Genomic DNA, 23,680 nt, shown 5'->3' with positions numbered 1-23,680 from the left:
ACCCTGGACTGGTTGGCAGTCAAATGCAGGGCGATGGTGAATAAGGCACTGACCAGGAATCTAACCCACGGCAGCTGTGAGAACCACGACAGTACCAATGAACCTGCTCTTCGACATAGCTATTGCCCACTTAGACGTGAAGAAAGCAAGTAAAACACAGGACCTGGCTGGATTTCCGATGTACTCTAAACTGATTCTGGTCGCTACACTCAACACACTCTTTATTGAGCTTGACATGCATGTGATTGTGAAGCCAGCACTTCCTTAAGAATAGCCTTCAGAGAATGGATTAGAGTCCTGTAATTATAGCCGCTATGTACAAAAATATTCTTGCTCTGCTAAATAAATAAGAAATGAAATTCTTTGGCAAATCTTAAACACTAACTTGTCGGAGCTCTGAAACTACCAAGCTGCCAAGATGGCTTGCTTACCCTCAGGCACTCGGATCTCGCGAGGCAGAGGAATCATGGGACTGTTGTCATTGAGATCGATGATGATCACGGTGAGAGTGGCAGAGCCTGCCAGTCGCGGGGTTCCACGGTCCGTTGCCGTGACAACAAGCCTAGTTCCACAAAAATGGGAACAAAACACGTTCTTCAAGCTGTACTTTCCCCATCTTGACAGATCGTTTAACGCTTAAAGCAAGAAGCGAAAAATGAAAATGAAACAAAGACTGACTTTGTTTGCGTCCAGATCTCTCTGTCCATGATGGCTGCGGTGCTGACGCTGCCAGTCAGCGGGTCGATCTTGAACAGGCCGCTCATGGATGACGACCTAATGGAGTATGTCACCTGGCCATTTTGACCCTGGTCCAGGTCGTTTGCTGCAACCTGCAAGATTGAATGGAACTATAGAAATATGCGCATAAAAGCCGCCTCAGCGTAACTCGACCCGGCGAGCAATATTGCCAATGGAGTCCAAATGAAATAAAATGGGCTCCGTGGACCCGCTTCCAAGGCACAACTGATTGAATACATTCGGCAGGAGTGCTGAGAATACAGCCATTCATTACTGCGCCGCACTGAAACTATCCAGGCCGCTAAGGAGTGAAGAGTGTTTCTTTTCTGCTCCATAACTTCACACTTAAACAACGGCCAACCACAATAAACGCAGGCAAGGGTGGGGGAATACGTTGTACCGCACCTGGATAATGGGAGAATCGTGACCCTGCGCCTCTCGGATATAAGCGACGTAGTTCTGGAGCTGGAAGCGGGGCAAATTGTCATTGACGTCCTGCAGGATTAAGTTAACCGCCATGTAGGAGCTGGAGGATGCCGTCTCGGCTTTCACCACGAGACGGAGTTTGGGGGTCTCCTCGTAGTCTAGACCTTCGGATTTCTGGACCCAAATTTCACCTGATTTACGGAAAGAACAATATAAGGGTATTTATTTATTTATTTATTTTAGCATATGCCACCATTTTCTCCACTTACCGGTAATGGTGTTGATTCCAAAAGATTGCAACCGGTTTCCACTGAACAGACTGTAGCTGACCCCATTTTGAGAGCCATCTGGGTACTGGGCTTGGGTCTGGGTCACCACTGTGCCTACAACGTAAAATGCGTCCAATGTTTACTGAATGGTTTGGGTTCTGAATACATTGAGAAGATTGCTAATTGAATATAAACCCAGTGAGGCTCTGAGGTCTGCAGACTCGGTCAATTACTGGATCCCAGGTTTGAAAGCAAACATGGTGAAGCGGCCAACAGAAGTGATGTTAGTCCCCAAGTATAATTGTCACCCCAACCCAAACGTACCGTTAATTATGTTTTTTTTAACAATATTAATATCAATTTTACTATATGGTCTGCTAATTTATTTCTCTCCTTTGCTTATTAACTCATTTGCTCCCAATAACGTATAAATACGTTTTTAAAAACGTGTCCCAAAGACGTATTTATACGTTTTGTTTTGTTTTTTTGTTGTTTTTTTTAATGCTAAAGCATACAGGTTTTGATGCAGCCTCTCAACTGCAAAGAACGGTTGCAGAAAAGGTAGTTATTACACAAACGGCCAGCAGGTGGCAGCAGAGCAAAGGCGATCAACCAGGGACATCTAGAAAAAAGCTAAATTACTTCCAATTTTAAATAATTTGTGAAACTGATGAAACTTAGCTCTCTTCTAATGCTAATTGCTGCAAAACGGAAACAGATAGAAACATACTTTTTTTTTTCCTGATGAGAGACTTTAATCTTTTTTTGATAGGTTCTGTGTTTTTATAGCAATAGAACACAATATTCTGTGGGCCTTGCAAAATCAGTCAAAATTCAGTAAAACAGCCGGGAGCGAACGGGATTGTTTCTGTGAAAATGGCTGGGAGTGAAAGAGTTGTCCTTAAATCTTTTATCCTTATTTTGACACAAAAAACGGGAACTTTTTAACAATCCATTAAAACCATGAGTGGTGGAAGAAAAACATTTTATTCATCGTCTATCATCTTGCCTACCTTTCGCAGCATTCTCCTGCAGACTGACGTCTCGTGCCGCGCGAGAGAAGCGAATCCCCCTGTATGTCTGCTCCTTGATATAAACGATGACCACCCCCAAGGAGGACTGAGCTGGATTGCCCTGGTCCATCGCCTGCACTATCAACGTCCGCTGGCTTTGGGTCAGAGCCTGCAGCTTCTCAGTGGCTTGGATGGCTCCCGTCAGCGAGTTGATGGTGAAGCCCCTCACGGAGTTGGCGAAGCGATAAAAGACGGACCCGTTGGCCCCAAAGTCTTTGTCCTCGGCTCTCATGGTGGCCAGAACTCTTTGGCTCGACACGCCGCTGGCAGAAATGTTCAAAATGAGTGGGTCCTGAATGAAGAAGGGGGCGTTGTCGTTGACGTCCTGAATGTGGACGGTGACGCGGGCGGTGGCGTTGCGAGGGTTCGAAGGCGACGAGTCGGCGGCGCACACCTCGAAGGTGTAAGAGGAGGTCCGCTCTCGATCGAGAAGCCCTGCTGTGATGATTCGGCCCGTGTTTTGATCTATGATGAACATGCTCTCGGAGCCCTGGCTCAGGAAGTACACGACCTGGCTGTTGGGGCCCTCATCCAGATCGGTGGCTTTCACATCCAGAACCAAAGAGCCAATGGGCACGTCTTCGGACACGTCTGCGGTGTAGCTGTTGCTGCTGAACTGGGGGCTGTGATCGTTCATGTCCAGGACGGTCACCTCCACGGTGGCGCTGCCGCTGCGAGGCGGGTGCCCCTGATCTTGGGCGGCCACCGTCAGGGTGTATTTGGATCTCTTTTCTCGATCCAAAGGGCCGGAGGTGGACAGTGCACCGGACTGTCTGTCCATGTGGAAATCTCCTGCAGGGTCTCCATCTGCAAAGACAGGAATTGCAACTGTGTGTGAATTCTGACCGCCACAGCCACTAACAGTTTTTATGCCAAATGCTATTCCAAATCTCACATTTTATGGAGGACCAAAACTGCCAAAATGATAAATAAATAAATAAATAAATAAATAAATAAATAAATGAATAGTGAAAAATATAAACATATATAAAAAATATAATTCAAAAATTAAATACATAAATAAATACAAAAATAGAAAAATAGACAAATATAAAAATAAATGTCAAAATAAATACAAAAATAAATATATAAAAATAGAATTAAATATCAATCAATAAATAAAAACGCTCTGCTCTCACATTTATTGATTTATTTCATGCTGCACATGCTCTGTCATGTTATTCAAATGTTATTCAAATGAGGGGGCGGTCCTTACTTACTGTCACCATGACAACTCAAGTCGCAAGTTGTGGTGACAGTGGACAAGATAGCCGTCCCTTGCTGGAGCTCTCCATGCAAGTCGGCGAGACTTCCTTGTTTGCCGACCTGCTCACTTGACCACAGAAAGGCAGTTTGCAACGGGGGAGTCCAACCCGATACATGGTTTGGACCACCGCCTCATTTGAATATTTCGACCTGGCAGAGTGTTTGCAGCATAAAATAGTGTGAGCAGAACATTTTTATTTATTGACTGATATTTAATTCTATTGATATAGTTATTTTTGTATTTATTTTTATTTTATTTCTATTTTTCGAATGTCATTGTATTTATTTATTTAGTCATTCATTCATTTTTAATTTTGGCAGTTTTGGTCCTCCATAACATTTAGCTTGAAAAGTGCTTTGGCGACTGTGGCTCCCCTTTCCCACATGTGAGGGCATTGAAGTAATTAGGTATACTGTAAAAGCCCATTTTGAAAAATGTGCATATTTTTGCAATAAATTGGGGATTTCTGCTGAAGATACGTCCCACAAAAACGTCCACAATCTTGCAGTAGGTGATTCACGATCTAGCAGGAGAACATCGTAAAAGGTGCAGTAAGGCGTCACACCCGACCTGTAATTCTGTAGTTTATCTTGCCGCCATCTCCCGCATCCTGATCGGTGGCCCGCAGTGTGAAAAGGACCCGAGACTCCATGTTCTCCGGCACTTCGATGCTGTAGTACTGGCGTCCAAAGACGGGGGCGTTGTCGTTCTCATCCAGCACGTGGACCCTCACGGTGGCTTTGGCGTAGTTCGGGGGAAGGCCTTCATCTTTTGCATAAACTGAGGCAAAAGCGAGAATAAAGTAAGTCTTAGGTGACTGACAACAACGGTCAGGCTGAGAGAAGGTAAACACGATTGAGAGTCGACGTGTCACTCGGAGCGATTTGGAAGAGTAATGAGCCCACCAGTATCTAATGGCTCCAAAGTATTTGTGTTCCGTCTCCTCCAGTGTGATTGCGCTGCCTTTGATCACCACCTTAAAGGAGGCATGCTAACCACCCGTGCACCGTGCGGCCCAACATTTGATAGGCCATTTTTTCCCTTTAACTCATTAGCGCCCAAAAACGTATAAATACGTCATATTTTAAATGTTTTAAGTGTCCCAAAGGCGTATTTATACGTTGTTTGTTTTTTGTTTTTTTAATGCCAGAGCATAGAGAAGGCTTTGATGCAGTCTCTCTACTGCTGAAAATGGTTGAGTGGCAGCAGAGTATAAGAGATCATCAACCAGGCCATGTTAAAACAAGCTGATTTCCCCACAGTTCTAAGCAGAATTGTGAAAAACGATGAAACTTAGCTATGTTCTATTGCTAATTGCTGCACAGCGGAAACATGATAGGAATATACTTTTTTTCCCTGATAAAAGAAGAGACTATAATCTCTCTTTTGGTATGTTCCATATTTTTATAGCAATAGAACATAATGTTTCGCGGAAAAATCAGTCAAAATCCAGGAAAACACTTAAGTGAAAATGGTTGGGAGTGAATGAGTTAATGGACACTGATCAAATTGAGCAAGCGCGTACCTGTGACAGTGTAGTACTCGCGCTGCTCCCTGTCGAGCAGCTGAGTGGTGGTGATGACGCCTGTTAGCGGGTTGATCATAAAACCTTCCACTGAGACGCCACCATATGTCACCTTCCCGTTGGATCCTGAAGGAGAAACACACAAATTCACTTTGATTAAAAAACAGACAGTGCATAAAGACGTGTAATTGCTCATTTTCTAACTTTTCCTCTTTTATTTGTTTGTTTATTCGCTGCCTAAGCAACTTAGCAACGAGGCTTCTCCAGGTGCCTGCATGCCTCGTTGCGTGCTATAGCACAATGGGATCTGGCGGAAAACTCGCCTTGTGTATTCCGCTAATTACTTTTGGATAGAAAGTTTACAATAGCTTTGCTTTTATTTGCCTCTGAGTCACGCCACACGGAAATGCAACCCCCCAAGCCGCCTCCGTTTAGAAAAACAAAACGGCACAAGAGGAGAATGTTTGTTGGACTTGGACTATGCAATTGTGCGAGCGACATGGTTTGAACATCTAACTTAGTTGTCATCGTACTATAATTCATATCTTTCCGTGCGTGGAGAAATGCGGCTCACAAAGTGATCTTTCTCTACTGTTGGTTGGTTGTTATACAATATATTTTGGAAAACTGCGATGACAGGATTGGGGCATTTGATTTTTAGGACAGTGCAAACTAAAAATCTGTATTCTTTTTTTAGAAAACAAGTCACATAGTCAGTTTAGATGACTTGAATGATGATGCTACATTTGTCTCCATTGCGTTAGTGCTGCACTTAAGTTTTTGGGGTATTTTTCTATGCCGCATTTTCAAATCAAAAGCATCTTCCTGACGTCTGTTTTTGCACTGTTTTTGCAGCTAGAGCGCGAAGCAGTTACACTTCGTGTTCCTTATCGAAAGTTTGTTCCATGTAGAAAAAAAATGCATTTTTGACTACATAATCATTACAAGGGTCATGTTTGACAGTGTATTTCTATTTCTACAGAGGCAACCTAACCAAAATGTATTAATTAGGAGCATCCAGAGTTGAAAGCAAACATGGTGCATCAGCATTTAGCTGTTATGCTGCAAGCACATGGAATAAGCTGCGAACAGACAGTAGTAGTAGTACACTGTAGTAACCCATAGGGATGTAACGATAAGCGCAATATCGTGATATCGTGATATTAAAACTGCCACAATATCGTCATCGTCATGTTCATGATATTTAAATGCAACACATCTGTTAAAAAAAAAGTCAGGTTGATTTCCATTTGTGCAGTTCTAGCACCTTCTCGTGGCTATTTTTTTTTTTTTGCGCAGTTGAATTTTCATATGGCATGTTTTGGCCCTTCTATGTTTAAAATCCACACTAATTGTCAGATGAAGGGGCACGTAATATGCCTGTGAATATGTGGAGGAACTCAATGTGTGTGTGCATTAACAACATAACATAATAATAATAATAACATACTAATAATAAAACATAATAATAATAACAATAATAACATTGATGTTATGTACAAAAAACAAAATATTGTGCTTTTTTTAGTATGAGTTTTTTTTTTTTTTAAATATTGTGACCTTTTTTAAATATGGCCAACCTCCCCACAATATCGTGATAATTATTGTATTGTGAGCTTCATATCGTGATAAAATCGTATTGTGACATTTGGATATCGTTACATCCCTAGTAACCCATGCGACCACTTTTTCTTATGCCAGCAAATGAGTTAATCGCGTGAAACTGGAAACTTCAAAACATAGCCACGTGATACCATGGCAAAACGAGGGACCCTCTCTATTTTCTATGATATCCAGTGTTGCCAACTTGGCGACTTTCTCGCTAAATCTGGCGACTTTTGTTGTCAAAAGCAACTAGCGGCAAATCTAGCGACTTTTTCTGGTGTTCTTTAAGATGTTTTTTAGTCACTTTTTGCCTTTCCCATGATGTTATTCCTCTTTCTTACAGCCTCCATTACAACGATGACATCATTTAGTGACTTCTAGCGACTTTTAGGACACCCAATAGCTACTTCCCCTACTGGGGGCGTTGTCGCCACTACGCTTTATCACCTTGGTCCAGGTCGAAGGCCGCCACCGTCAACACGGCGGTCCCTCGCGGTCGATTCTCAGAGATCTGCGCCTCATAGTGGCTCTCCTCAAACTGGGGCACTTCGTCGTTGACGTCGACCACGTAGACGCGCAGCAGCTGGCTGGACGAGCGGCGGGGGGTTCCGTGGTCCTCTGCCACGATGGTCAGGTTGAAGACTTCCTGGTCCTCACGGTCCAGAGGTTTGAAGATAGACAAAGAACCTGTGGGAGAGACTTGTACTTTAAAAAGTATTTGCAACACCGAACAGGGCCTGCAAAAGTTTAGACAAGGTCAAGTTGGGTTTTGAGTGCATTTTAACTTGATTCTGAAATTTCATCCGAAAGCCGAATATCCTGAATTTTTTTGTGAGTAGTGAATCTTTGCATAGGACAAGCATGAAAACATGTTGAAATCATCAGAGGCAATAAAACATGCCAGTCTTCCCAAAAAGTGTGAAAAGTTGACGTGTGAGGGCCGAATAACAGAACGCACACACACACGCAGAGTTTTGTCTACCTGAACGGCCGCTATTTCTACCAACACAACACTCACAGCTTGTAACGGTCTGGCCGCGGTTTACAAGATTTTCCACAGCACAGCACAGCACGGCGGCCATCAGGGAAGAAGCCGTAAACACACGCTGGAGACACGCAACATCAAGGCCTGCCGTGCTCTGTGGAAATTAGGGGCCACTTTATTTTCATCCTTTTGAGATCATCGACTCGCATTGATTCCTTTTCAATTTCATGCCTTAAATTGCAACGTTAAAGAAAGAGAAAGCCGACGCCGGTTTGTTTTGGATGCGCTCTCAGATAGTTTTGCCCTTCAGCTTTTAATCTGGTCCGAGTTACCGCTTTGATTTTTATTTTATTTTTTTTGACTCACTCCGTGATCCAGCTCTATCCCCGATCACTCATAGCATATGTGAAAGGTAAAAAAAAAAAAAATGTGGGAAAGGGGAAATTTCATTTGGGGTGTTTCTAACATCTTAAGCCGACATGGATGCTTTGTGGCGTCACAACACTTTGGACTACACAAAGTGAACCGGCTGAAATTCATTCATTACTATTGGATGTTAACACATCAAGCTACCTTGTGTTTCTGGCGTGGGGGATGTAACGATATCCAAACATCACGATACGATATTATCACGATATGAAGGTCACGATACGATAATTAAAAAAAAACAAAAAAAGAACAATATTGTGCTTTTGTACATAACAGCAATGCATATAAACCACCTACAATCGCTAATAACAATATTGAGGCACTTACTTGGTAATGCAAGCACACATTGATCGCTTCACAAGCAAATTAGGTTCCCCTTCATCTGACAATTATCATCGATTTGAAACATAGAAGGCCAAAACATCCCTAATGAAAATTAACTTGCACTAATAAACTAGCCACTCGAGGGTACTAGAACTGCACAAATGGAAATTAACCTGACTTTTTTTAACAGACGTGTTCCTTTTAAATATTGTAAACATGACCACGACGATATTGTGGCAGTTTTAATATCACAATATCACAATATATTGCCTATATCGTAACATCCCTAGTGGGGCGTGTAGGTCGGATAGCGATAGCGGCGTCTGCGACAAAAACTCTTGACTTAGTAGCCAAACATGACCAAAATCCAGTGAACACCATTTATCCATATACCCCCGCAATAGGTGAAGATCCGCAATATAGAGCGATTTTTTTTTTCAGTTTTAACCCTCCCATCTAAACTCACTAAAATATACTTAGCTGATTTTTCGGACTATATTGCTCACATTTTTTTTTTTTCATGATTCGGCTAGTTTTGTGGCTTATACACAGGTGCAACTCTTTTGGGGCGGCATGGCTCAGTGGTAGAGTGGTCGTCTCCTGAGAAGTGCCATATATTAAAATTAGAGATGGAACTGGCCCCCAAAATCCCCTCTCCCTAATCAATCATGTTGACATTTTATGCATTACTGCCACCTTGTTTCCATCGCCGGTAATGCAACAAAAGTATTTTCCAACTGCCAAAAGAAAGTAGAAGAAAAGGAAGTAGTAGTAGTCTGTGGCTTCCTTACGCCGAGATTTACAGTACCAAAAGGCGCAATAACGGGGGCGGGACCACACGTTTCAAAAGTGATGCGGAATTTGCAACATTTAACTGATTGTACATTCCAAAAAATAAAACTTTCTATAGCTAACACGACCTTTGCAAATAAATCATTCCACAAACGTAGCAGCTATGGCTGACGTATGCTTGTTCACAGTAGAGGTTGACTTTTTTTGGGGGAACCCATGGGATTCCCGTAGGATGGAGTTAACTTGACTTTTTAATCACGGGATTGGGACCGGACATGATAAAAAGTTCATCAGAACAAACGAGAGCAGGATTGTGGAGTAGGACTGATGCGTTTTTGTTTGTTTGTTTGTTTGTTTGTTGAATGCAGCTGATTTCTAAAATGGCAGTACGGGAGTGGGAGTCATTCTGAAGAGGAGCAGAAAGAGACAGAAGTCGTTTTCACCAGGAGTGGGACCTTTTTTTTTTTTTTTTACTGTGGTCTGGGACTGGACGAGATTTAGTCAGAGACTCGTGGGGGAGGAGAAGCTTCGTGAAGTGAAGCTACGTTCAAAACTTAATAGCAGCTTTAAAAATCCAAACTCCCCCTTTATACGAAACCGGATCATTTCCTGCTAGTCTTTTGGAGATTGTCCCTGGTCTTCCACCATCTTTGACCCCCAAACAGCAGCAAACCGGCGTGCATGAAAACTCTTGTGACGGGCTCCCAAACAAATGTTTCGGGAACTTGAGGACGAGGAGATGGGCGGAGCCAGACACGTGTCTCCGACGCCACAACAAAGCCCTTAGGACCAAACAGCCCGAGGTCAGCGTTTCGACTAAAGCGACGCAGTCTCACGCGAGCGCACAGTCGCACACAAACACGTGTGCACGCATAAACACGCGTAACCGAACCCCCCCCCCCCCCCCCCCCCTCTAATGGTTCCCAGAAGCCCGAGCAGGAGGTTCTTTGCTCTTTCATGGAAGATGGCGTGTGTACGTGGGCTCTCGCTTGTGTGTGCGTGTGTTTAATATTTGTCAGGTTCTCTTCATCTGTCCGACCTCCAACTGAGAGCAATAAGTCATAATAGGTAAAACAAGAGCTGCCATCCCTTCAGAAGTTTCACGGAGAACGGCAAAGAGTTGGCGTGTTTACGGCGGCTGATCAAGGGAAGTGGGGGGAGGGGAGAAGAAGATGGCGGCAGGGGGGGGGGGGGCGTCTATTCGCTGTTCAAAGGTGAAGAGACATTCAGCGCCCGGAGAAATTTACAGGTGCTTGCAAATTCTTCAAAAGGAGTGCCGTGAAATGACATGAACAGGTGAACACATGTGGGCCGTCTGCGGCGCTGGTGGAATGGAATTCGCAGCAGGTGGTGGAAATATCAAAAGTGAGCAAGGGATGGATGTTCCCGTGCGTATTTTAACATGCAAAGACGCTGCAAGAAGAAGCTCGAGTTGGACTTTGAAATCAATCCTGTCGTTCAACTGATACTACAGTAGTAGCATCTGTCATTTCTATCGTCAGTTGTTAGATAAGACATAACTTCATTGGGGGGGGGGGGGGGGGAAATGAGCGCAGGCAGTTTGTATAATCCTCTCAGTTGGGAGTCATGTTTTGCAACCCAAATTGTAATACAGTCAAACCTCGGTTTTCGAACATAATCCGTTCCAGAAGGCTGTTCTAAAACTGATTTGTTCAAAATCCAAAACAATTTTTCCCATTATAATTAATGTAAATAATTTTAATCCGTTCCAAGTCTAAAGTTTACTATTTTACACCATAAACTGCACTGTATACTGTTTACCATAAATAGAAAAGGGTAGAAATAGACACTGTTTTATTTAGATATCCTATCTAAAATGATGAAAAAAAAAAACCAAAATGCAAACATTTCTTTTTTAAATTCAATAGTTGTGCGCACTATTTTTCCTCTTTTCTTCACCAGCTTTACCACTTGCACTTGCTTTCTTTGGACCCATAATTAGGGGCTAATACACGATGCAAAACTAAAAAAAAAAAAAAAAAAAGATTTGCGTAAATAAAAATGAACAGGTCTGCTCCAAATGAACTTTGAATACGAATGTGCTACTGAGGAAGCATCCTGGGCATTCGAGTTAGCTCGGCTCTCGAGTGAGTCGCGTTCAGGTACGCTCGGCTTTTTCTCCCGAGTGAGTTGCGTTCAGGTACGCTCGGCTTTTTTCAGTTTGGTTGAGAGCCGAATTTTTGGACGAGCTCTGAGACATAAAATTCTCGAATTTTCTGGTTTAAAACTGATTTGGTTGAGAACAGAAGCGTTCGAAAAGCGAGGTTTGACTGTACTTGTTCCATGAAATTTGTATTACTTTTTTTTTCCCCCCACCAAGAGTCTATTTTCTTTATTTTGTAGCAGTGGCTACACTGCTTCAAGTATGTATGTGGATGTTGAATATTTTGGAAGGAATCTCAGTATCCACAAATCTTCAATACACCACAAAGAGTCACAAGATTTTGAAAAATAGATGCTACAGGGTAGAGACTAGAGACAGACCGAAATGTTTTTTTTTTCAGGGCCGATACTGATGTTGATTATTATTAGTCATTTTCAGTAAAAAGGGGGGAAAATATTGGTGTAAAATTTTTTGAAAATATGAATGCCAATCTAGACTTTGTAATGTCATAACGCATGTTTATCGAACAATTTTTCAGACTTGTATGTACAAAATGTAGACAATTTTAAATTTCTAACAAAATGTTCAGGCAGCTCCCAAGGTAATCAGTACATCTTGAAAAATTAAATGGAAACTTAAACAACTCAATCCATAGCTCTCTATGGTTTAATTCAGTCAATATTTTTTTTTTCAAAAATGTAAAAATACCTTAAATTTTAAACTTTCACCTTACTTTGTTTGAATGTCGAACAAAAACAAGTGTCAGCAGCATCTTTTAAAAAGTTAACTGAACATTTAAATAAATAGTACCCTGAGATTAAAATTGTTTTGGTTTGGCCTTTTATCGGCCGTCAGATTTTAAAAAAAAAGGCTGACACCGATATTCGTCAAAATACCCAATATTGGCAATCCCTACTACACGGGTCAGAATTTTTTTGGCAACACTTAGCATCCTTCATCTCAACTGTCTTGTAACGGACCTGCTGGCAAATTGATACATTGTCACGCTCCTCCCTCTAGCAGGACTTACCAGTGTTTGGGTTGAGGTTGAAGGTTCCGCCCGCGTTGCCCGATTGGACTCTATAGGTCACCCGTCCGTTCTCCCCTCGGTCCGCGTCCCTGGCCATGACGTAGAGCGCCACAAAGCCGATGGGCTGGTCCTCCATCACGCTCACCGCCGTCGGCGAGCTGAACACCGGCGGGTTGTCGTTTTCATCGGTGACGTAGATCCGCGCCGTGACCGAGCTCCACTGCCTCTGACTCGCGTCCAGAGCGGAATCCGTTGCTTTTACCACCAAGATCAGGCTGGGGTTGACCTCATGGTCCAGCTCTTGGTTTAAGGTGAGAACCCCGGTGGCGGGGTCCAGCGTGAGCAGACCGGGTACGTCCGGAAACTGTTGGAGGATGGAGTACCTCAGGTCACTATTGGGCCCACTGCCGTCCTTGTCTGTGGCTTGGAACGTGAAGACCGAAGTACCCGGCTGGACGCTCTCCGAAATGACAACTGTCACCGGGTCCTCGGGGAACTGAGGGGCGTGGTCATTGCTGTCCTTTACGTTAATGTCCAGGTGGACCAGGGTGCTGACGGGCGGAGCCTGAGAGAAGTCGTCCACCTCGATCTTCAACGTGTAGTGCGCATCCTGCTCATAGTCGAGAGGCCGAGCCAGGTAGACGTCTCCGGTCAAGCGATCCACCACAAAAGTCCCGTCCCTGTCCGTACCCCCTACCACCATGTAAGTAACCTCGCCCTCTGCCGGGGATTCTCCATCGTGAAGGCGGACGGAACCGACGACTGAACCCGGTTTGGCTTCCTCCACGGAGTTGAAAGCTATAGAATGCGAGTTGGTCTTTGAAGAGGGTCTGGTCATGCTGAGAACCTGAAAAAAAACAACAACAAAAGAACATGAGGATTATATGAGGAGCCAAGCACAAGCCTGGTGGCAAATTATAATTACATGAAGTACAAAACCAAAAATATGTTATGGATTTTTGGACCAAGCAGAAACAGATCTGATGCACTTGCTGGCATGTGTTCTCAGGGGGGAAATAAAACCAGTTACAAGCATTTTTTTTTTTTAGACTAGAATCACAGGCCGCTCACATTAAGCCCATAATCTGATACCCGTGTCAGTCCCAGGGAAAAAAAAAAAAAAAAAAGACAGTAAAAGTTTCACTAGCAGCCTTCAGCGTTATGCGGTGACACTCACTGTCTTCAGTTGGATTACTAATCTCTCTCCTTCGTGGCAAATCCTCAAATTTATGATTTTGACACCATGCTCCACTCATCAATTGGATCAAAAATAAATAAATAAATAAATAAATAAATAAATAAATAAATAAATAAATAAATAAATAAGCTGCTTCCTGCCTCTGATTAGTACTCATTTGGGTTTGTCACAGTACAAACAATGGAAGTCACTCAAAATGGCTGCTTCTTTCCAAAATGGCTGACTTCCTGTTTATTCTGTTTATTTGCCCGAGACTTTTTTTGTGCATCCTATTCTGATAGACATCTTCATCAAAAGTTGATGAACATGTTGTCGGAGATGAAAAAAAAAAAAAAAAGAAAAAGATAAAGAATCAACATTTCTGGGTGTCCTAAAATAAAATAAATACATTTTCAACAGCATACATGCTTTTGCAAAAATTGGTGAGTTATCACAATGGATTTTAATTTGTTGTAATAATAAAATAATCAACAGCAAATCCAAAAGGGAGAGAAAAATTACTTTAAAATGTAATTTTTTTTCGCATTTGGACACACACATTATTGCATCATAGAGGAAGCGCGGCGTAGTAAGTAGGCCTTGACGATATGTGACATGACAAGCTATAAATTGCTTCCACATTAGATGGAAAAAGTGAGTCGCTCCAGCTATGAATGTTGACCGACTTAGAAAATAAATCGGCATACGATGATTAAAGGACGTAAAATAAACGCATCAGCAGGCAAGAACAACATGGTCCTGTTTAATCCAATTATTAAATAATTATGTCTTTAAATCTTTGGAAAAAGTTTGCTATGAATTTGTTGATCTGGCAACTCCATTTTCCTGGAGCCGATATGTTCCTTCCTCAGCGTCAGCTTTCGGTTCTGGGTTACAAATTAAAAGGACAACGCTGAAAATGGGGTATTTTGCACTGCCACTCAATGTGAAAAGGGGCTACTGTATTGAAAGTGTTGAAGTCACCACGAGAAAGCTCCATCACAGCTGGCACTCATCACGCAAGCCAGCTGGGAGCGTTTGATTCACACCCACTTTTCCATTTAAAAAGAAAAATCCCTTTTGAAATGTCTTGGGGAGAAAAGGGGAATGAGCCTTGTCTGATACGTCTGAGGGGCCCCACAGACGTGGACCCTGGCGGCCCCCTCCCCCCCCGCTCCAGACACACACGTCTAAACACATGCTGTTTGGGCTGGCCGGCCTCCAGCTCGGTTCTGACCTGGATGGCGATGGAGCAGGAGGAGCTGCGAGGCGGCAGTCCTCGGTCGCTTGCCGTCACCGTCAACGTGTACTCGGGGCGCTCCGAGTGGCTGAGGGGCGACGACGAGTGCAGCTCGCCCGTGTTGGGGTTCAGGAAGAAGCGCTCGACCCTCGGACCTGGAAAACATGGAGCCCAAAAAGCTTCTTGTACAGTTCCAGAGGAAAATAAGATACAATGATCAGTTTCTCAAATTATCTTTTTAAAAAAAACAATATTGTCATTTAAGGAATTTGCATAAAACGAAAAAATCTTTAAAATACCAAAACATCTCGAGTTGCAAACCAAAGTAACACCCAAGATAACAAACTACAGCAAATACAAGGTCTGAGCTCGACTGCAAATAGTGGAAAAAAAAAAAATGCAAATCACTGCCTCAATGAAAAAATTGCCAATATTAAAAGTTGAACCATGAATATACAACAAACTGTGATCTAAAAACACTTAAACAACACAAACTACAGCAAATACTGTCATGGCCTGGGCCGCATGCGCCAGAGTTCATGACCTGTTATGTGCCTGTTATGCGTCTGTTTAGGTGCTGATGTAACAAGTGTCTGTTTACAAAACGTGATGTTCGTGATGTCAACCTTTAATCCTTTAGGTGAAGTCTGAACCTATGTGATGCTGTTCTTTGGTCCTTTGCGATTCACCGTCTGTGGGTTCGGTCTGATAGACGTGTTCGTTGCTGGATTATTAAAGACTGTCCTGTGTGCAGCGTCTCTGAGTTTCTGCCTCTCGATGTGAATAAATAGGGGAAATCTTATTTGTGTCTGAGTTTGGGATCCTACCTCTCAGTACACAACAAATACAAGGTCTGAGATCGACTGCGAAGAGTGAAAAAAAAATGCAAATCATTGCCAATATTAAAAGTTTAACCATGAATATACAACAAACTGTGATCTAAAAACACTTAATAAAACTCATATTACAACATTGCCTCAGACTCTCTGTAATAACCTAGGCTAAACTTAGCTCCAACCCCGACATACAAAAGACAGTCTCATCTTACTATAGGGCTTTGACACTACTTGAAATCTTAGGGCAGTACAGAAATTAATAGGTGCATTTTTTTTTCCTTTTCTTTTTTGCCGAATAGCTGAGGTAACATTCCACAGAAAGGTGAACCCCGACTCGACAGAAAGAGTTCAGTATATAGGATTAACAGATGTTGCTGCCTTTAACCGAAATGATGATCTAATTCCTAGTTAGCTGGATAGCTAGCTAGAAACTTTACCAGATGGAAATGAGAACGAGTCAAATTTGAACATTTTCATTTAAATTCTGCTTTTAACTGTAGCCTACAAATGAATGAGAAAATACTAGTAGGTTATACTGTAGCTATCCTAACTCCTCAGCTGGTTGTTAGTTAACAGCTAGCAAGAGAAATACGGCAGCTATAAAACATACCGCAACAAAATTTCCCTGTTTTCAGCATCTGATCGAGTGAGAAAACCGGTTGTTTTTAGCTGCGAGTCATCATTTTTCTTCTTTCTTTTCACTTGACTAAGAATAAAGAAAGTTTGGAATGTCAAGCCTGCCAGCTAGCTGACTAGTAATGAAACGAACCAGAATGAAATCAGGACGAGTGTAATTTTTTTTTAACTGAGCATTTGGTCAGGCCATGAAACGGGTAATTGAGCTACAGTAAATAGCTAGCAAGAAATATTGGGCTAGGAAACAGGGAAATCATGTTTTTAGCTACATGAGGTAATCAGCTGCTCGTTGGTCAGTTGTGCTATTCAGCAAGCTGAAATGGGTTTGTATTTTTAGCTACATTGTGTCACTGCATAGTCAACATTGAAGATATCCAACATTGAAAAGTCACCACTGTACCTGACAAAGAGTAGAGTACGGTGCCATTCTCTCCTTCGTCTGGGTCTTTGGCTTGTACTGTGCCCAGCAGAACCCCAGACGACTGACCCTCTGGCACCTGTTAATCAGGCAAATAATTATCACCAAAGCTGCAAGGTCATTTCTTTTCGTTTGTTTGTTTGTCGACAGTCTTGTGGCGTCACCTGTAAGATAAGTTTTTTCCCAGGGTGACTGTGGACAAATGTCGGGGCGTTGTCGTTGTCATCCAGCACACTTATGAAGACGGTACCACTGGCGCTGCGTGATGGCGAGCCGCCGTCCTGCATGACCACCGCCAGCTGGTAGCTGGACTGCTGCTCCCTGTCCAGAGTGGCCCTGGTGCTCATCTCACCTGCAAGCAGATGTGAGGCCTCATCAGAGCTCATGTACTGTACAAGCGAGGGAGGACGGCTAACAGACTTTGATCGGATGACACGTGATCACTACGATGTCGAACATCTGCGTGGAGCAGGTCCACATTGCGAGCTTGGCAGAAGCTGTTGAGACTTGCTACACTGCCAGAGAGCGATCACAAATCAGAGTCTGCATCTCCTCCCACAGACTAACAGAGTCAGCGGGCCAATTAGAGCGCAACGAGGCGCTGTCGCCACTGTCTGAATTATTCACTGCAGTGGGGGAAGACGCAATTTTAGCTTTAATTGATTTTATTTCTGAATAATTGAAATGTTCTGCGAGGGGGGAAATGTGTCATAAATGTGTCATACTAAAACATTTGCATCTTTGATTTGCAGCCTTTCCGCCAAGAACTAAAGCGAATGGCCCGGTTGTGACCTGATGGTATGAATGAATGATATGATGGGATTTTTGATGGAAATATAAGCATCTGAGGGCATCACTGTGATTTACAGCACAGTGGCTAGTGCACCTGCCGCAGTCAGGAGCTTTGGGTTTGAAACTCGGAATGTTTCTATATGGAGTTTGCAGGTTCTCCCACATTCCTCCCATTTCAAAAACATGCATCTATAGGTAATTGAAGACTCTAAATTTGATGTGAGTTGTCTATTTGTTGCCTTCAATTGAAGTCCGGGGTATACACCGTCACTCACCAAAGGTTAGCTGTGTTAGGCTCCATTTCAGTTGCAACCTAGGACAAGTGGGATAGAACATGGATGGAATGTCTATTTGTGCCCTGTGATTAAGTGGCAACGAGTCCCGGCTGTACACCCCCTCAGTTTCATTGATTAATGTCCATAGGTCTAAATGGTTGTTTTCCTATATGTGCACTGTGACCAGTCCAGGGTGTACCCTGGCTCTGGCCCTAGATAGACTCCAGTTACTTGGGACCCTGCAGTGAGGAGAAGTAGTTTACAAAATAGGTTGGTGGATGAATTTTACATCAGTGCGTCAATTCTTACGATAATTTCATTGACATCCTTTGAAAGAAGAGCGACCAGTTATCTAGAAAAACAGCTAAAACGAATTTAATGATGGATGCAAGGATGGATAGTTAGCATGCTAGCTGGTTTGGATGGATGGATGGATGGATGGATGGATGCTAGTTAGCATGATGGCTGGTTTGGATGGATGGATGCTAGTTTGCTATTTAGCATGCTAGCTGAGCTAGCTGAGCTAGCTAGCTAGCTAGCTAGCTAGCTAGCTTGATAGATAGATAGATAGATAGTCTGTCCCCGAAGGGCCATTTGGTGTGCAATAGTGCCCCACAATCAAACACAGAAAAAACAAAACAATAAAACAATCCAGTTTCATAAATACATTAAAATGTTCTTTATCAGTGTTCAGTGCGTCCCTATTTTCAACTGACCCGTGTGCGAGTTGATCTGGAAGTTCCGGTCAGGGTGAAGCAGACGATAGCTGAGGCGTCCATTGGAGCCGCTGTCCCGATCGGTGGCCAACACGTGACCGAAGCCTGTCCCCACCGGCAGGTTTTCCCTCACAGTCATGAAGACTCTGGGCTGCGTGAGTCGAGGTGGGTTGTCATTCTCGTCCGTCACGGAGATTCTCACGGTGGCGCTGCCAGTCTTTTTCAGCTGACCTTGACCTGCACTGGCCAGCACGGTCAGAAGATACATGTCCTTGACTTCTCGGTCCAGGGCGCTCTTCACGAAGAGCCAGCCGCTGTCCGAAGCGATGCCGAAGCCGGCGGCATCGCCATCCGGTCGCAGGTGATACGAAAGAGGGCTGAAGTAACTAGAGCCCAATGTTTCTCTGTTAAGGGCTCGGACCCGCAGGAAGCGCGTATTAATCGGAGTGCCTTCTTTGAGCTCCACTCTGTAGCTGAGAGTATCAAACATGGGCCCCTGGTCATTTTCTGCTTGGACATGGACAACGAGCATAAAAGTAGCACTAAGCTGAGGCACTCCACTATCTTTGGCAATCACTTGGAGATCGTAGCGGGGGACACTCTCATAGTTGAGGACCCCTACCAGTCGTATCTCCCCGCTGCTGCGCTCGATGCTGAAAGCTCTCTGGATGCCACTCGGAGATGACAAGTCAAAGGTCAGCTGGCCGTTTGCTCCGGAGTCTCTGTCCTCAGCTTGTACGCGATACACCACAGTCCCCATTTCGGTTTGCTCTGGCAGCAGCAGGGACTCGGAGGATGAGGGCAGAAACACAGGTGGGTTGTCATTGACGTCCTCGATGGTGATGTGGACACGGGTCTGACCGAAGGCCGGCGGGTTCCCGGCGCGGACCTGCACTTCCAAGTCTAGCGCGGGCTGGGCTTCATGATCCAGGGAAAGGCTGGTTCGCAAGGCTCCGGTGTCTGCGTCCACTGTAAAGTATCCTGTGGGGTCGCCAGAGCTGATGGTGTAGGCCATATCTCTGGGGGGGCCTGGCAGGAGGGGAAAACAAGACACGAACCAGAAGTTATCATTATCCAAGAGAGACTGCAGTGAAAGCACTTAGGCATGCTCCAAAGATGTCATTTGTCAATTTCCAGTGTGGACATAAAAGCCTGGGAATCCGAATGTATAAACACATTTGTGAAATGGAATTTCTGAATGATGTAAATTCTAGACTAAATGTGTATGTTGGCACTTCTTAAGATGAAAATGTATCATCTGTGTAACGTGAAAATGGGCTATACCTGTCTTACTCTTGGCTTGGACGCTACCCACAACGGTCCCCTGCAACACACCCTCGGAAACTGCAAAGTAATACTGAGCCTGTTCAAACACAGGGGGTGCCACGGAACCCGCCACCACACTGATGTTGACCTTGGCGTTCACCAGGGTGGCCAGACCTCCGCCGTCCTGGGCTGAGATCACCATCGGTATGACCGAGTTGGCCTTGCCATGGACGGATCGAGAAAGAGAGATCACACCTGCACAAACCGGATTGCACATTGAACGGATTTGTCGTGTAGATTGAATGTTAAAATGAGGAAAATACGCATTCCAATGAGCCAACCTGTGTCTTTGTTGAGTGTGAAGTAAGGAGAGGACCCCCCGGAAACAGTTTTGTACGTAATCCGTCCGTTTTCGCCTGAGTCTGGGTCGTAGGCGATCACTCGGACCACCGAGGTCCCGGGAGCGCTCTGCGAGCTGAGACTGACAGCGTAGCTCACTGGGTAAAAGGCGGGTCTGTTATCGTTCACGTCCACCAGATCGACCCTCACATAGGCGTGTGTGCTCAGTCCTCCCTGTCCAAAAATCAAAAAGCGCTCTTGTTATGTTATACCGTCATGTCGGATAAATCACCCAACACTCACTAGCGTTGCAAGTAGACCGTATTGATGGCGTAGAAATAAACCTCAGTGAAAATATTCTATGTATAGAATGACCTCAGAGAAGAGTCCCAACAGGTCAGATTGATAGCCTCCCCCGGGAGGGGCCGGCCCAGTGCAAGAGGTCTTTTCCGCAGTCCGTTTCATAAGGCTTTTCATTTGCGCTGAATACAATGCAGCCATTTCATTTGGACCAGGTGGCAAAAACAAAGGAGACAGCCGTTCGACCTAATAAAATATTACTGCTTGACAGCTGAGGCATTTCTCCTCCCCGCCATCTAATCGTTTTAACATGGCCGTCATTTTCTTTCATTTCTCAGCTTGTATTTTCATAGCGAAATCTGACATAAATTGACCACGATGCTCACATCTGACGACTGGCCGCCACATCTTTACCCCGTGGCCCGCAACGCTAACACATTTGCTGTTGCTGGGTTTATGAGATGGATTAACATTGTTTTCATGAAGGCCATGGCTCACCCCGTCCACCGCAGTGACCGTGAAGTCGTAGCTGTTCTGGCCTTGGTCCCGGTCCAGCGCGGCTCGAGTGCAGATGACTCCGGTCTCTTTGTCGATAGTGAACTGTGAGTTCATGGCGCTGTTCAGGCCCGGACTCAGGGAGTAGGTGATGGAGCCAAAGGAACCGCCGTCTGCATCTGTTGCCATCACCTAAGAACAAGACAAAACCCACGGGTGGTTAAATAATGATCAATCCAATGTCGGAAGCAAAGCAGACCACATCGAAGGACATATGATAGTCAAACAGGAATATCTTAACAGGTGCTGTTTGGTTTGAAAGCATCTTTGGACTCTTTCTATTTTGTTTATCTGAGCCAAGCGGGCCCTCTGGCAGGATGCGGGCTCCCAGGGAAACGAAGGAGGATGACTTCCCCAGGAGCCGGGAAAAATGCCAGCTCGGGGAAAAAACTGCCTGCTGCAGGAATGGCGTCTGTCTACAAAGGACAGTGACGGCGGTGGCGGCTGCGGAACAGTGGCGTACCACACAGTTCGCTTCAGTGTGGCGCATTATACCCTGTAATGTCCCGCTTGTGGTGTGGTTTTAATAAGAGCGCGCTATCTACAGAGGGCTGGAACCCGCCGAAGTCGTAAAAGTAGCTCACGAGCCGTCAGCCACCGAGTCATTTACTGCAGCATCTCCAGAGATGCAAGATGGGGCCTCTGGGGACCGGCAGTATATAATCATTTGCAAGTGTTGGCTGCGGATGGAGGCCTACTGCAACTAAATTATTACAGTGAGAATGAACCTAAAACGTTTATTATTAGCTCCATGAAGGTGGTTATGTTTTCATCAACATCTGAAGGCAACTTTGGCAGAGGTCTGCCCTATACTGGCAATCACTTCACTTGTAGGTCCTGTGAATTGAAATTCTATGAGAAATTAGTCCGAGCACGTACCACAGGAAGCACAATATAACAGTGAGTGACGTATAGGATGAAGTCAAACGCAAACTGACTGGACAATCAATTAGCAGAATTGGAACACATCGCTACTTTTTGGGAACTAGTACAAATTGTGAAATCACCTTCACACTCTTCTGTCCTGTTCTAACCGATGTCTCATGTTCCTTGTTTTTAGGTCTTGCAGACAGTCGCTTGTGTTTGGGCTCAAAAGTGATAGCTCAACTTTCCAAACTCTCATCCAGAATGTAATGAGATTGAAAGACAAATACAAATGTTGACCTGTAAAAGCACGATTGGAAATGTTTGTCTGTCGGCATTCATCCAATAAAAGTAACAGGCAGAAAACCTGTTGCTCTTAATTTCCAAACATCAGAATTTTCATCAGCAGCATGGCCAAGGAAAATATGTTCAGACTCATCCAATAGCAGACACTCTTCTTTATTATTATTTTTTTTTAAAGTGAGTGTGAGTCAAATCATTCATTTGCGGCGATGAAGGCTTGAGGGGGGGTGCAGTCATTCAGGCTCCACTCAGATGCCGGAGCAGCAGATGGGAGGCGTGCATTGTAACTCCTAACAGAGGACGAGTGGTGTGTAGGAGTGAGCGCGCGAGCCAAAGAGAAGAATAATAAACCACACGAGGAAGGGGAAACCAAGAGCCATAGGAGGCAGCTACTCCATCTTTAACGCACACACAGGCTGCCTTGCGCTGTAATATTTGATCACTTTCGGTTAGTGAGCCTGCAGGGTTATGTGCTTGTTTTCTCTGCAGCGGTTTGACAAGTATTAGCAACGTGGGAAGTAAAGGAAGAGTTTCTGCATGAATAATACGTAAAAAAAAAATATTGAAATGTAATTTAACTGAAAGAAACGGCAAACAACTTTTTCATGGCAAATCCCTGAAATGATCAAAATTTGGCCTCACGGTCTGCCACGATTGGAAGACCTAAACTAAAAAAAAAGCTTTGCCACTTAACATTGGCAACCTGTCTTATAGGAACCACATCTTTGTGTTGTTTTGAGAAGACGCGGCCCACTTTTATGGAAATTAAGGACAATAAAGAATTCTATGTCTTGTAAAATATAATCTGAAATACATGTACGGTATGTTTTATTTTTAAACACTCTTTTAAAATGACTTTAACTTTAACGGCGCCAACTCTGAGCTGCACTGTGGAAACGTCGTAAACTACTGAATAGAGTGCAAGTTACATTTCCTGTTGCCTATCTAATATGTTCTCTGTGGGAATTTGGTATGCCTCTGTACTGTACTAAAAAAACAAAAAAACAAAAAAAACAGAATACAAATACATGTAATTGTTCCTGATAGCTCTCCGTGACCCAAATGGGCGCACGACCCACTTTTGGGTCCCGGCCCACCAGCTGAGAACCACTGGTCTATGATATTCAATTGGGGCCCATTTGGGCCAGTTTGCCAAGTTGGAGTTTGTAAAATCCATCCATCCATCCATTTCCTTTACCGCTTATTCCTCACAAGGGTCGCGGGGGTGCTGGAGCCTATCTCAGCTGGCTTTGGGCAGTAGGCGGGGTACACCCTGAACTGGTCGCCAGCCAATGACAGCACACCTAGGGACAATTCGGAACGCCCAATTAACCTGCCATGCATGTCTTTGGAATTGTGGGAGGAGACCGGAGTA

At 44.1% G+C, this 23,680-nt stretch overlaps 1 protein-coding gene across 1 annotated transcript in view; it reads right to left on the bottom strand.

The window, feature by feature from the left end:
• LOC144033481 (protocadherin-16-like) overlaps positions 1–23,680 on the bottom strand; it is a 115,312-nt gene that overhangs the window by 4,778 nt on the left and 86,854 nt on the right. Inside the window, exons 3-18 of the mRNA XM_077541620.1 lie at positions 21,082–21,270; positions 20,286–20,517; positions 19,963–20,199; positions 18,679–19,707; positions 17,060–17,247; positions 16,878–16,974; positions 15,003–15,160; positions 12,589–13,435; positions 7,351–7,590; positions 5,299–5,424; positions 4,344–4,553; positions 2,447–3,313; positions 1,434–1,547; positions 1,144–1,355; positions 679–830; positions 432–562 (exon numbers count right to left, since the gene is read on the bottom strand). Coding sequence (XP_077397746.1) covers positions 432–562; positions 679–830; positions 1,144–1,355; positions 1,434–1,547; positions 2,447–3,313; positions 4,344–4,553; positions 5,299–5,424; positions 7,351–7,590; positions 12,589–13,435; positions 15,003–15,160; positions 16,878–16,974; positions 17,060–17,247; positions 18,679–19,707; positions 19,963–20,199; positions 20,286–20,517; positions 21,082–21,270 — 5,029 coding nt within the window. The remainder of the gene's footprint in view (positions 1–431; positions 563–678; positions 831–1,143; positions 1,356–1,433; positions 1,548–2,446; positions 3,314–4,343; positions 4,554–5,298; positions 5,425–7,350; positions 7,591–12,588; positions 13,436–15,002; positions 15,161–16,877; positions 16,975–17,059; positions 17,248–18,678; positions 19,708–19,962; positions 20,200–20,285; positions 20,518–21,081; positions 21,271–23,680) is intronic.

The sequence above is a fragment of the Festucalex cinctus genome, chromosome 13 (genome assembly GCF_051991245.1).
Source record: "Festucalex cinctus isolate MCC-2025b chromosome 13, RoL_Fcin_1.0, whole genome shotgun sequence".
NCBI classification, from domain to species: Eukaryota; Metazoa; Chordata; class Actinopteri; order Syngnathiformes; family Syngnathidae; genus Festucalex; species Festucalex cinctus.
This window is presented reverse-complemented; position numbering and strand designations above follow the sequence as displayed.